General features: G+C 41.4%; 1 protein-coding gene across 1 annotated transcript in view; it reads left to right on the top strand.

Moving 5' to 3' along the window:
- Nucleotides 1-13,242, top strand: part of SDAD1 (SDA1 domain containing 1) — a 33,389-nt gene extending 20,147 nt beyond the window's left edge. Inside the window, exons 14-22 of the mRNA XM_030565167.1 lie at nucleotides 1,056-1,132; nucleotides 2,392-2,489; nucleotides 3,252-3,328; nucleotides 4,443-4,575; nucleotides 6,262-6,359; nucleotides 7,067-7,257; nucleotides 7,777-7,861; nucleotides 8,321-8,482; nucleotides 12,756-13,242. Of these exons, the coding sequence (XP_030421027.1) occupies nucleotides 1,056-1,132; nucleotides 2,392-2,489; nucleotides 3,252-3,328; nucleotides 4,443-4,575; nucleotides 6,262-6,359; nucleotides 7,067-7,257; nucleotides 7,777-7,861; nucleotides 8,321-8,482; nucleotides 12,756-12,806 (972 nt within the window). The 3' untranslated portion in view covers nucleotides 12,807-13,242. The remainder of the gene's footprint in view (nucleotides 1-1,055; nucleotides 1,133-2,391; nucleotides 2,490-3,251; nucleotides 3,329-4,442; nucleotides 4,576-6,261; nucleotides 6,360-7,066; nucleotides 7,258-7,776; nucleotides 7,862-8,320; nucleotides 8,483-12,755) is intronic.
- Nucleotides 13,243-13,380: the final 138 nt, after the last annotated feature.

Raw genomic sequence — 13,380 nt, 5'->3', positions numbered from 1 at the left:
CCACAGGATTCTTTGCTGCTTTTGCTAGTTCAAAGTAAGAGTCTCACCACAGTTGCTTTTTTGCATGGCTGACCGGTTTTTAGCCAGGGGTCAGTCACAGAGCCCAAACTGCTCAGTTTCTTTGACTGTTCAGGTGAAGGATAACTTTGGGGTTCTCTCCCTCTCTTTATAGTCCAGTAAACCTCTGAAATGTGTTTTTTCTGAAGTGTATCCCCAAGATAAAGTTCGTTTCCCCTGCTGGGTGTAGACTCCATGCTGTCTGGTGCAGACACCATGCTGGATTCACCCCTGCTTGTAATTTTTACAATGCAAATGATCTTCCTGCTATCTCCCATTTGGTAAATAGCCCACTGTCCCTAGCAACACCTGGCTTGTGGGGCTGGTCCCTTTCCTTTGTCTCCAAAAATCTATTTACCAACTTCCACTGACATGCTTGGTTAAAACACATTTTGGTCACACATTTCTGGATAACTCTTTGTAGATTAACCGTATATACATCACACAAGAACGTGAATGATCAGTGAGTTAGTTGTTTTGCAATGATTTATTACATGCCACCTTTTGGATAAGTATGATCACAGTGGATGGGGATGTACTGAGCAGGTCAGCCCAGCTGAGTCTTACTGCATAACAGAGAGCTCCTTGCCATCTAGCCTTGGGATCCTCTTAGGGTCACAAACTGGCTCTCATACAGCATTTTTAATCGAAGTAAATCTTAAAGGGCTTTATAAAGGAATTCAGTAGCATTATCCTCATTTTTCAGATAGGGAAATCAAGGCACAGAGCAGTGATGTGATCGAAGTAACTCGGCAGGCCAGGGGCAGACCCAGCTCTGCTGAATCCACGTTCAGTGCTGTATTCACATTTCCTGCCTGTAATAGGATTTGTATTGCAAAAATGCTCCATTAGGATGTCTCTAAAAATAGCCTCTTAAAGGGCCAAGTCTCAAGCTTTGAGTGAGTTTGCCCATTGTGAATATGGCATTGTATGCAAATGAATAAAGCTACAATAGGAATGTATGTTCATCTGGCGCTACTTTACTTTCTCCCTTCTAGATCATCCAGTCAGTATTAATGACCATAGCCAACAACTTTGTCACTGACAAGAATTCTGGGGAAGTTATGACTGTAGGGTATGTACAAAAGTTCATGACAACTCATTCTGAGATCCATGGGGAACATGGGTTCCTAGAAACACTGTACAACTCATAGAAAATAGGTTGGTGTATCTCTTTAAAAAACAAAAACAAAACACCATTGAAATAAAATGACCTTTTGTGCAGCATGCTTTGAGTACGGTAAACTATTTATTTTTAATTGCCAGCACTGCTATGTCACTGGCCGTAGAGGTCATTGGTTAGCACCAGCATGCTCCATTCTCTTCTCCCCAGATGGGGCTGAATCCCTGCTTTCCTGGATAACAAGATCTTTGGGAAGGTTCCGTGTGTTCTTATTTATCTGTAAACTCTTAACATACGCCATGATTTTTCAGGGCTTCGATAACTTGATGGTGAAGACTTCATTCCCTGTCTATTGTGCTAACAACAATTAAGTTTAAACGTAGCTGTTGCCAGTGGAACACTAACCCACTTTCTGTGCCAAGTATAAACTGGCTTATTTTGCTGAGACCCATGCTATAGACTGATGCATAATATTAATTATATAATAATAATTGTATAATGTATTATCTCTCTCTTATAATGGAGATCTAAGATGAGTCTGGGGAAAAGGTGTCCCGGTTCATACCAATTGCACGGTGGTGCAGGGGGAAACAAGCTCACTAGCTCCAGCCATGCTTTAAGAATGGTTCTTGCTAAAATGATTTCAACCATAAGGAGAGGGTGGGGGATGGACTTTAGAGAGAGACTGGGGAGGGTGAGGGTCAGTTTGAAAGTAAAGTTGCTTTGAAAGGGAACTCTCCTGTGTGAGCATACAGGCCCCCAGCATAGGCTGTCCTTTACTGATCTAACCATGGATGAATGCAGTCAGGATTCCTGACTCCACTAGGCACAGACATGGGCCTCAGATTTAAAAGTGGTTAGCTTTTCTGTATGGGCTGCCCACTTCCACCCTTTGGTTTTTGATGCTTTCTAGCTAGTTAGTGATTGCTGTGCCAGTACTTTATCTTAATTTTCAAAGATGCTGAGCACCTGCACTTCTGGAAACTGGGCCATCATGCTGGCTAGGAGAACAGACTATGCAAAGCTGCCATGGTTACAGCCCCTTTGATAGGCTACCTGGGGGGTTGAGTCCTGTGCTGCTCTTTTCTCTGATACTGAGTTGTGTGCCTCAGGATGACTGTCCCTTAGTCTCAGATACGGTCATGTAACACGCTGCTGCCAGGGTCTTTTCTAACTGAGAAGTTTTTTAAAAAAACTTTTGATTTTTCTAGAATGAATGCGATAAAAGAGATAACTGCGAGATGTCCTCTGGCTATGACCGAAGACCTGCTCCAAGACCTCGCCCTGTACAAATCTCATAAAAATAAAAGTAAGTTTAGTGTTTTGCAGGTGGAAAAATGTGCTGTTCTTTTATTTACATGTGTTTATGCTATGTGTTCTGATGGCACATCATCATTGGTTGTGGAGGGAATAGGTTGGAGTTCAGAGTATTTCTCATGTTAGTCTCCTGCACCTCTGTGTCTGTTTCAGGTGTCCTCATGTGAGAGATGAAGCAGTCAGGAGGGGAAAGTTGCCCAGCAGCTACCAGAACTAAAGCTACATAAGGGCTTGATCTTGCACAATTTGATCAATGAGAACTTTTCCAATTGGTTGATCATTGACTGTAGGGGATACAGGTTCATGTCCTAAATAAATGTTGATTGTGTGAGTTATCTTGGAAAGGTCTGATCTAGTCCTGGAGAAATTTTCTTCTTCACTTCTTTTTTAGAAGTAACAGATCCAAACTGATATTGGTAGCTGCTTAATTTTTGAAAAACGATTTTTGGGAAGATGTATCCAACAAATAAAATGAGTAGAGCGAAGATAGCAGTTACATTGGAAGAAGGCTGAGAGTAGAAGGTAGTTTTAAAAAGTAGGTAGTCCAGACCGGAAGACATGGATTGTCAAATAGAATAATGCTAAGAAGCACTAGCATTTCTGAGAAAGATGTAAAGAAATATACTGCTTTTCATTTTACCCTCCTCCCCAGCCACAGAACAAAACCTAATTCTAGCTCAATGGTTTCCTCTTCATTTGATCCAGATTCTGCATTTTCCAAGGTGTTTGTTTATTCCTGGTATTTGTTTTGTAGATGTAATGATGTCTGCAAAAACTCTGATACATCTCTTCCGATCACTGAATCCGCAAATGTTACAAAAAAAATTCAGGGTAAGTGATGTTTATGTGCATTAATTTGTATAAGAAATGCAGAGTTATAATCCTGAAAATGAGGATGAAATAAATTGAGCATCTCAAGCCAGTGAACATGGTTAACTGTGTGCATACTTTTAACTAAGAATATGTGCATTGCCTTTTGCCCTGGAGAGCTCACCTAAAGGCAAAAGGCAGTGTGGCCTAATGGACAGAGCACTGAACCTAGGAGACCTGGGTTCTATTTCTGGCTCTGCCACTAGCCTACTAGGTGACCTTGGGCAAGTCACTTCCCGTTTCAGTTTCCCCATCTGTAAAATGGGGATAATGATGCTTTTTTGCAAAGTGCTTTGAGAGCTATAGAGTATCTCTGACCCCACCACTTCACTACAGAATCCATCATTAATCTATGGAGAGGAGATGTTTTTCCATCAAGTGCTATGCTCCAAAAATGGAATATCAGAAGCTCTTCATCATATAGTTTTCTGTGTGACTTAAACCTAAACTTGTTAAAAGAAGTGGATGGAGAGATTATCTGAACCTGGAGGGCTGTGGATCTCTGTCGTTGCAAGGTTCATTAATGTATAAAGCCCAAGCTGCAGAAATTCAATCCAGAGTTTTGGAGGGTATGTTGGGATGTGTGCCTCTGGCTGATTTCTAACACTGGCTGATCACTTCTTGTTTCACTGGTGAAAAAACACCTCATAACAGGGCAATCTTCCCTTTAAGGGGAGCAACCAGCCCTGTTCTGGTGAGCAGCTTGGCAGGCTGCTCACCTGACCCAGGTGAGTAACAACAGCTGATTGGGTCTGATGTTTTCCGGCTAGGGGATATAAATGAGGACCTGTGGCAATCCAGGACCAGGAGAGGCCTGGGAGAATGCTTTCCTGTAACTGTGGCAGAGGACTGCAGGAGGCTTTGTGGACCTTCTAGGCAGGGTGGAAATCCTGACACTAAACTGCCAGAGGCTGGGGGGACGCCACAGTCTGTGTTGTGAGCAGTACTATGTATATTGCCATATCGTGTTTCCCAGGCTGGTGATCAAGTCCACCCACCTTAGACTCCTTTTAAAATGTCCTGTTAGTGAAATTAAAGAAAACAAAGAGCTACTTAAAAATGTACTTTCTTGTAGGGTAAACCTACTGAGGCCTCATCAGAAGCCAGAATCCACGAGTATGGAGAATTAGATGCCAAAGATTATATTCCAGGAGCAGAAATACTAGAGGTTGAGAACAAGGAAGAAGGAGGAGGAGAACATGAGGAAGGTTGGTTAGTTTTTCTTCACCTCCAGGCAGTACAGCATTGCCACTAGAATTCTAGTTACATGTGAAGATGTGGTCCAAGTCTCTTGTTGTAATGCAGTAACTTGCATGTGTTTGACACTGTTATGTCTTGAGTATCCCTGGCCATGGGTGCATTTGTCCAGTGAAACAGCACTAGTGCTGCCCTTGAATGAATGCAATACACCCAGTTATATTTGACATTGGGTCTGTGCTGCTTCCTACAGTATTTGCTTTAGCGAGAGCTAACAAAAGGGTTTTGTTGCCGGCATGACTAATCTTCAAGGAAAAGCAGGTCATACGGCTTCAAAAATGCACCTGTTCAGCTCTCCCCAAGATAAATAACTGTTTGCTTACTATGTCCTTGAGTCACGTTGAAGAATGAAGAAGAGCAGTGCTCAGGTTGTTGAAAATGTAACATGGCTTTTTCATATATTGTGGGCTGCTTCTGTATCTGTGTGAACTGGTTGGATGTTGGGGATGCTGCAGAATGTCACTGCATGCATGTAGGGTGCCCTGTGCAGTAGACATCACGGGGCACTCGTGTAGCGCTGTTTATCTTCAGAGCCTTTTCCAAACACATTTTAGAATTTTGTAGAGCTCTTCACAATAACTGAAACACATGCTGGCAGTAAATTAGGTTTACACAACCGCTTGTCTCCATAGCCAGTGATCAGACATCAGGCACACCAGCGTTCTGCATGCTGCCTTTGGTGTTTTCTTACAACTTTGGGGATAACGTGTTTATTACTATGGTTGGTCCCACTTAAAATAACTGATGACATCACAGTTTCCATGAAGGATCTGATTCTAGGTGTTGTATAAACTTGTAGTAAAGTGACAGTCTCTGCCTTAAATAGCTTGTGTACTATGTTAATTACAAGATGCAACAAGTGCCCGAAGTAAACTGGTTAGGGGCATGTCTTGTCTTTAACAGCTTCCACAAGCCATTGCCACCAAACTACATGTTTTTATATAAATACACATATCTGAATGTCGCTGAGAGGCACAACTTTGTGGTCCATGGACTATTTTTGTATCATATCTAGCACAGGGATCGGCAACCTTTGGCATGCCAGCCTGTCAGGGAAATCCGCTGGCGGGCCGGGACGGTTTGTTTACCTGCAGTGTCCACAGGTTTGGCCGATCGCAGCTCCCGCTGGCCACAGTTTGCCCTTCCGGGCTAATGGTGGCTGCTGGAAGCGGTGCAGGCCGAGAGATGTGCTGGCTGCTGCTTCTCACAGCCCCCATTGGCCTGAAATGGCGAACCGTGGCTAGTGGGAACTGTGATCGGCCGAACCTGCGGACACTGCAGGTAAACAAACCGGCCTGGCCTGCCAGCGGATTTCCCTGATGGGCCGCATGCCAAAGGTTGCCAATCCCTGATCTAGCACGTTGTGGATGCTACTTGAAATGTATAGTTTTTAAACAGCAGTCAGCCTCTACCGTAACTCGACAACCCTTTAATTCTTGCTTGTTATTTCTAGTGGCATCTGGACTAGTTGATTGAGAACTGCAAATGGAAGGCTTTTAAAAACAGTAGTGCATTTAGCAGGTAGAGATAACATGGAGGGAAATGAATCTGGGATCCAGTCTCAATTGCTGTATTTATTATCATGCAATTGAACTAAGTCTGTTCTAGTCACTGTGTGCGCCTCTTCCCCTGGGCAGATGGATGGCAAAGTGCTAGCGTCAGTGAGGAGGACGACGATGAAGATGGGGAATGGATAGATGTGCACCACTCCTCAGATGAGGAGCAGCAAGAAGTAGTGAGTTTTGTCATCACTTTCTGGCCTAAATAGAAATGTGATTTGCAAAGATTGGGTTTGATTCTCTATTGGCTTGCACCTTTCATGTAGTTTTCAGCTGTGCCAAGTGGGTGTAGAAACAGTAGCTAATGAGAAGGGTGGTGTGTCACACCCCTTTGCACAGGTCAAATATCCATGGGTCAAAGCAGGGGAGAATCAGTCTTGTGTTTAACTATTTTGCAACCTATGGGGAATAGGGCAAATTCCCCCCGTCTCCAACAAAGAGTAGTAGTATTTTGGCACATTTATACTGCTCCTTATCCCTTCTCTCTCCCTTACACATGAACAAGTGCACACAACCAATTTCCTGAAAAGTCTGGGAACTCCTTGATCACAGGCTGTGTGGTGCCGCAATGTGGGCTCTGTTGGTAATGTTACACCCACCATTGAACTTTGCTGTAGACCTGAAGAAGGCCAGTGCTATTCCCTCCCCTATGCCTCTCACCTCCCAAGTACTGTACCTCCTATTATGTTTTCAATATTCTTGTCTTCTGCCCTAATCAGCCATATGCCCTTATTATAAAGGCAAGTCCTGTTTCTGTCCACGCACCCACGTAGGTGGAGAGAAACAGCACTTGCCTTTATAATAAGATTATAGTGTACAAATAAACCATACAAAACCATTGCTTAAAGACTCTGATAATCATCACTGATGTCTGGATTTAAAGGCGGAGAAGATCAAGAGCATGCCTGTAGAAGAACAGAAAGCCAAAGCAGCAGCAGTTAGCACAAGCCGGGTTTTAACTCAAGAAGACTTCCAGAAAATACGCCTGGCCCAGATAGCCAAAGAACTCAACTCGGCACCTGGCAAAGCTGCAAAGAGGAAGAACATTGAAATAGACAGCGACGAGGAACGCAGGTAGAATACAAAATTCCTTTTTGCTCAGGTGGTATAATGGATATTATTTGTATTGCGGTAGCATTTAGGAGCCTGAATCATGGGCCAGGACCTCATTGTGTTAGGTGCTGTACAAATGTATAATAAAAACATGTATCCTCATGCCACACAGTTTCCAATCTAAGTATGAGACAAGACAGCAGGTGAATATAGGAACAATGAGATGATACTCGTCAACTTGATAGGCTGTGGTCTCAGCACACCGGCTGCCTAACCGCTGCTGAGATTTTTGTAGGTATGGTAGTTAAAAAGGCATTTGAAGGAGGACAATGAGACAGCTGTGCAGATGTTTGTGGGTAGCTCTTCTCATGCATAAGGGCAGCATGGGACAAAGCACAGAGGTGCTTGTGTGAAAGTGGGCAGTGAGGTCCGAGTCCATATCTTGAGAATGAGAGATGATGGAGAGGGTGAGGATAGACCCATGCGTGGTGGGAGCTCCCATGATGCCAGACAACATAATATTCTCCTTTCGTTTTGCAGGGGAGAGTTGCTTTCGCTCAGAGATATTGAGCATCTGCATAAGAAGCCTAAATCAGACAAGGAAACAAGACTGGCCACAGCCATGGTGAGGAGCCGTGATATTCTGGAAACCCTTCCTTGCAGATTTTCAGGGGGTTCAGGCTTTGCAAGCTTTGAAAGGGCACAGGCATGAATGACAGCTAGACCCCCTGGTTGCCATTTGTGCTTTTGAAGATCTCCCCCTCCTGGGTTCTTTGCCGCCCTGGCACAGACCAATGGTTAACATTAGTCCAGTTCCCTGTGTCTGACTGTGGCTGATGCTGGGAATTTTAAAAGCTTTTTTTTTTTAATAGAGGCTCTTATTCAAAAGATACAGTTAAACAGCCAATCACAAAGCACATAAAATCTCCCAGGAAAGCAGAGTGAGTCTGGATTTGCAGGTCCAGGAATGGAAAGTTTGCAACCGTAAATGGCATTTCCACAGAGGCCAGTTAGATGATCTCACTTGTGAGAAAGGAAGATAACCCTGTGGGCTTTAATTGTTTGGATATTTTTTCCTCCCGAGGCTGGAAAGACGAACAGAAAAGAATTTGTGAAAAGGAAAACGAAAATGAATCCATTCGCCAGCTCCACTAACAAAGAGAAGAAAAAGCAGAAGAACTTTATGATGATGAGATACAGTCACAATGTCCGAACAAAAAATAAACGTTCCTTCAGGGAAAAACAGGTCAGTATTTTAATATTCAGCTCATTGGTGACAAAGTAAATTGGAGACTAGTCAGGGCAGTGTATGCAACAAACTTTAGTTACTTGTATTACAGCTAAAATAAGCGCCCCTCACATTCTCTAGGAAGTTTTATGTGGTTAAAGATTTCCCATGTCAAAACTTAGTTCAAATGAACCTATAATAGGCTGCTTCTCTTAAACTAATGATCACCTGTCAACTAACCCAATAAAAAAGCCCTTTGTGCAGTCTATACATTCCTTAGCCTATGTCCTACCCAAATGCCTGGGCTTTGTAGCAATCACAGATCTGGGCTCTTGCAGACCAATGGCTGGGGGTGGTGGGTAGGGTGGGGGGGCTTGTCTACATAGACAACACCAAATCCCGTGGTGAAGTTATGTTAGTCGTACCATGGTATGGTAATGTAATTATAACACAGGGTGGGCCCCTTGGCATAGGCAAGGTCAAACTCTGATTGTAGTATAATCAGGACATCAGTGTGACAGAACATGCTGCCTTTGTGTGGTAGAATTGGCTTTGCAGACAGGCCTTTTAGTCTGTCCTTTTATTTTCCTTTGGGTTCCTCTTCAAACCCTCATTTCACAGTCACCATCTTCCTGATTAGCTTATTCACCAGAGACAGGTCTGTCCTCCCATTCACGCTGGCTGGGTATGCTGTGTCTACGATAAAAGGTGCCTCTTGAAATCCTCTCATCTGCTCTGGAAAATCTCAAGGCCAAAATGTTGCTGACTATTATAATGTCACTGTATTTGCGCCGACTGTTTTGAATGTGTTCAAAGAGCCGTTTCCAGGAAAATCCTGCTTTGTGGATTTCTCACCAAGCTGTCCCTTCGGTAGAGTATGTGTACTAACTTCGTTATGAACCCACCTTTGTCAGTAAGATTTGGGTCCCAGTGAGTAGCTCTGGGGTCTGTTTCTGGCTTTTTATTCCCTGCTAAGGGCAGGCAAACAGTGTTGAGAACAGTTCGCCAGTGGCTTTTGTCTTTACAAACCAAATGAGGAAAGTAGATCCGGGATATTCTTATGCTGTTTTATTAGATAACATAACCCTGGACCGGTACCTCCAAATTTGCTCTTTACTTGGTATCGTCTCCATTTCCCACAAATGTGGGATCTAGGTTGACCCCATTGACTGCAGCAATGTGCTGATTCCACCCCCTCTTTTATAAAACACAAGAGGTTCATTTTGTGAATGAGCAGCTTAGGTACGTCAATGACCTTGCTAATCCTCTGTACTTGCACCGAGGTGCTGACGTCTCTGATTTGATAGGCAGCCAGACTACCTCACTACATCAGATCTCTATGAGAAGCAAAATGAGCAGCGTGTTAGCGATTTGAACCAAAAGGCTCCTGTTGGGGGGGACCGGAGTGGGGGTGAACGGCTTAAAAGAACTAAAATTTGATTTTATAGTTTAAAATCCAGAGCTCAAATCCCCATTTTAAATTAGGGCCGTCAAACGGTTAAAAAAAAAATTGCAATTAATCACAGTTTTAATTGCACTGTTACACTTAAATTGGTATTCTATTATTGTTTATTATCAATATTTTTGAATGTTCTTCGACGTTTTCAAATATATTGATTTCAGTTACAACAGAGGATATAAAGCATACAGCGCTCACTTTATATTTTTTTATTACAAATATTTGCATTGTAAAAAGATAAACAAGAGAGTATTTTTCATTCACCTCATACAAGTACTGTAGTGCAATCTCTTTATTGTGAAAGTACAACTTAAAATGTAGCATTTGTTTTGTTTTTAAGTGCAGTTATACTTAAAAAAAAAAAAAAAAGTAACTTTTTAGAGACTACAAGTTAAAGCAGTTTCCCAGATCTTTACTTAACCCTTACATATCACAACAATTTTCATGATAGAGATCGCACTACAGTACTTGTATGAGGTGAATGAAAAATACTATTTATTTCTTTCTTTTACAGTGCAAATATTTGCAATACAAATAATAAAGTGAGCACTGTACATGTATTCTGGGTTGTAATTGAAATCAATATATTTTAAAATGTAGGAAACATCCAAAATATTATAATTTTAAATTGGTATTCTGTTATTGTTTAACAATTAGATTAAAACTGCAATTAATCGCAACTATTTTTTAAATCTAATTATTTTGTTTTGTGTTAATTGTTTGTATTAACAATGATTAATTGACAGCCCTGTTTTAAATGTGTCTACATTTCTGGCAGAACCTCTCTGGAGTGACTGCGCTTGTAAATGTCAGTCTTGGGTTTTTTTTGTTTTTTGTTTTTTTTTAAAGTTTCATTTGCTCTTTAAAAAAATTACTTTAAACCTACTTAAAGGGACGAGTGATATTATACTGATCTTTTCCAGTTTAACACCATCGACACAGTGCAATGACTTTTATATTACATTAGTTATTTTTTTTTTATTGTACAGTGTCAAAGAAGTGTCACTACTGCTATGTTTACTGCCTGAATCTAGGAGTTCACTAACTCTTTCTTGGTTGTATTACCAATTCTATCTAGGTACGACTATGATCCCTGTCACAATAGTGCCTACCATTGTTTTTCATGTAGGGGTTTAAGAGGGGTCTTTGTCTCTCATTTTTACAATATATATTGAGACTTTTCCCCTAAAGTATTAAATAATCTGCTTGGTTTCTTGGCATTTTTAATTTTTTCTAGACTAAGTTATTAAGTCTAGCCTGAGTTTCTCACTAGAAAAGTTGTTATAGCTTTTCCTCACAAGGGTAATTTTAGTTAGTATATTAATCTTTCCTAAGTGCTTAAAATAAGAATTAAATTGTTTCCAAATTACAGTTTTTATAACAGCTTTTGGCGGTGAAATATCCAGTTTTATCTCAATGTAAATTGTTTGTGCCAAGTTGGCTTTCAAAGTAGCGAAGTGTGTTGCATTAAATACATAGCTCTAATACATCTGTGCATACAGTACCTAAGGGACACTAGCCCAGGCAGGCTGGCTTGATTCCGTCAGGTGACTCAGACTCTAAGGCCAGAAGGGACCATCATGATCATCTGACCTACTGCACATTGCAGGCCACAGAACCTTACTCACCCCCTCCTGTAATCAATCATAACCTCTGGCTGAGTTGCTGAAGTCCTCAAATCATGATTTAAGACTTCACGTTACAGAGAATCCACCATTTACACTAGTTTAAACCTGCAAGTGACCCGTGCCTCATGCTGCAGAGAGAGGCAAAAAACCTCCAGGGTCTCTGCCAATCTGACCCAGGGGAAGATTCCCTCGATGCCACATATGACCGTCAGTTTAACCCTGAGCACGTGGGCAAGACCCACCAGCCAGACACTTGAGAGAGAATTTTTAACTCAGAACCCTCCCCATCTAGTGCCCCATCACTGGCTGTTGGAGAGATTTGTTGCTCACAGTTACAGTTTAGCTACATGCCATTGTAGGCAGTCTCATCATGCCATCCCCTCCGTAAACTTACTGAACAGTCTTAAAGCCAGTTTGATTTTTTGCTCTCACTGCTCCCCTTGGCAGACTGTTCCAGAACTTCACTTTTCTGTGATGGTTAGATGCCGCCTTCTAATTTCAAGCCTAAACTTGTTGATGGTCAGTTTATATCCATTTGTTCTTGTATCTACATTGAGGCTCAACTTAAATAACTCCTCTCCCTCTCTGGTATTTATAAAGAGCAATCATATCTCCCCTCAGACTTCATTTGGTTAGGCTAAACAAGCTGAGCTCTGAGAGTCTCCTCTCATAAGATAGGTTTTCCATTCCTCTGGTCATCATACTAGCCTTTATGTGCACCTGTTCCAGTTTGAATTCATTTTTCTTAAATATGGGAGACCAGAACTGCACATATACCAAATCTAAAATGGCATCACATCTTGCTGGTTTGGCTACAGTTAGGTGAAGAAATCTGTCAGCTACTGCATCCAGGAAAATCTAGTCCCTGCTGTATTTAGTACCACGTGTCCTCCAATCTATAACTGAATTAAGACCCCCGTTTTAACTATGGTGTGATTTTTTTGAATTCCTGTGTGGTGATCTTGCCTGCTAATGTCTTCCACCCTAGAGGTGGCTACACGCCAGCAATGAACAGATAGATATAGATATAAAATATGGTGTGTGTGGGTGTGTGTACGGTTTTCACTTCACATGGGGATTGCTGCCTGATGGGTGCTATATTGGTATTTCAGTTAAATACTTGAAAACTTGTAGTCAAAATACCTCAATATTCCACTGTTATGCAACATGTTTTATTTATGTATTTATTAATTTTGTATTCTAGCTGGCATTACGAGATGCACTTCTGAAAAAGAGAAAAAGGCTAGTGAAATAACTTGAAACAACAAAGGAGTGGACTGTTTCATATCCTTACTGGGGGTACAGTAATAACCCTGGAAACAGTTCTTATATTGGAAAGTATAGGATCACCTGTACTGAAGAATTGGATGTCGATTGCATATAACTCCGAATACAACTGATGATTTTAATACAACTCTGCAGTACCAAATGAGCCTCATTTGTACGTGTTGGCATCAAGAGGCCTTAATGTGCCAGAAGATCTTGCATTCTAGAAGCATCTTAGGAAGGGAGGCAGTTACCTTTCATTGAATATAACTTATTTTGAGTTAACTAGTTATGTCCCTGTAAATATTAACTAAAGCAAGGAGAATTTCATTGTTAAATGTTTTGCCTGAATCATGGAAAATGTAAGTCCTAGATCAGTCCATGTAAAATAACTTTTACATAGATTAAAAACTTTGTGCCTTTCATAAGCATGTAATTTTTTTAAAGGACTTTTACTCTACAATACACCATAGTTGAAAATGGTTAACTTTCATTTCCTGTTTTTAGAAACAAGGTGGGTGAGGACTGACGTAATATCTTTTATTAAAAAAAAATGAGGAGTA

Source organism: Gopherus evgoodei, chromosome 5 (genome assembly GCF_007399415.2).
Source record: "Gopherus evgoodei ecotype Sinaloan lineage chromosome 5, rGopEvg1_v1.p, whole genome shotgun sequence".
Lineage (NCBI taxonomy): Eukaryota > Metazoa > Chordata > Testudines > Testudinidae > Gopherus > Gopherus evgoodei.
Note: the sequence above shows the minus strand (reverse complement) of the source record. Positions and strands in the feature narration are given on the sequence as shown.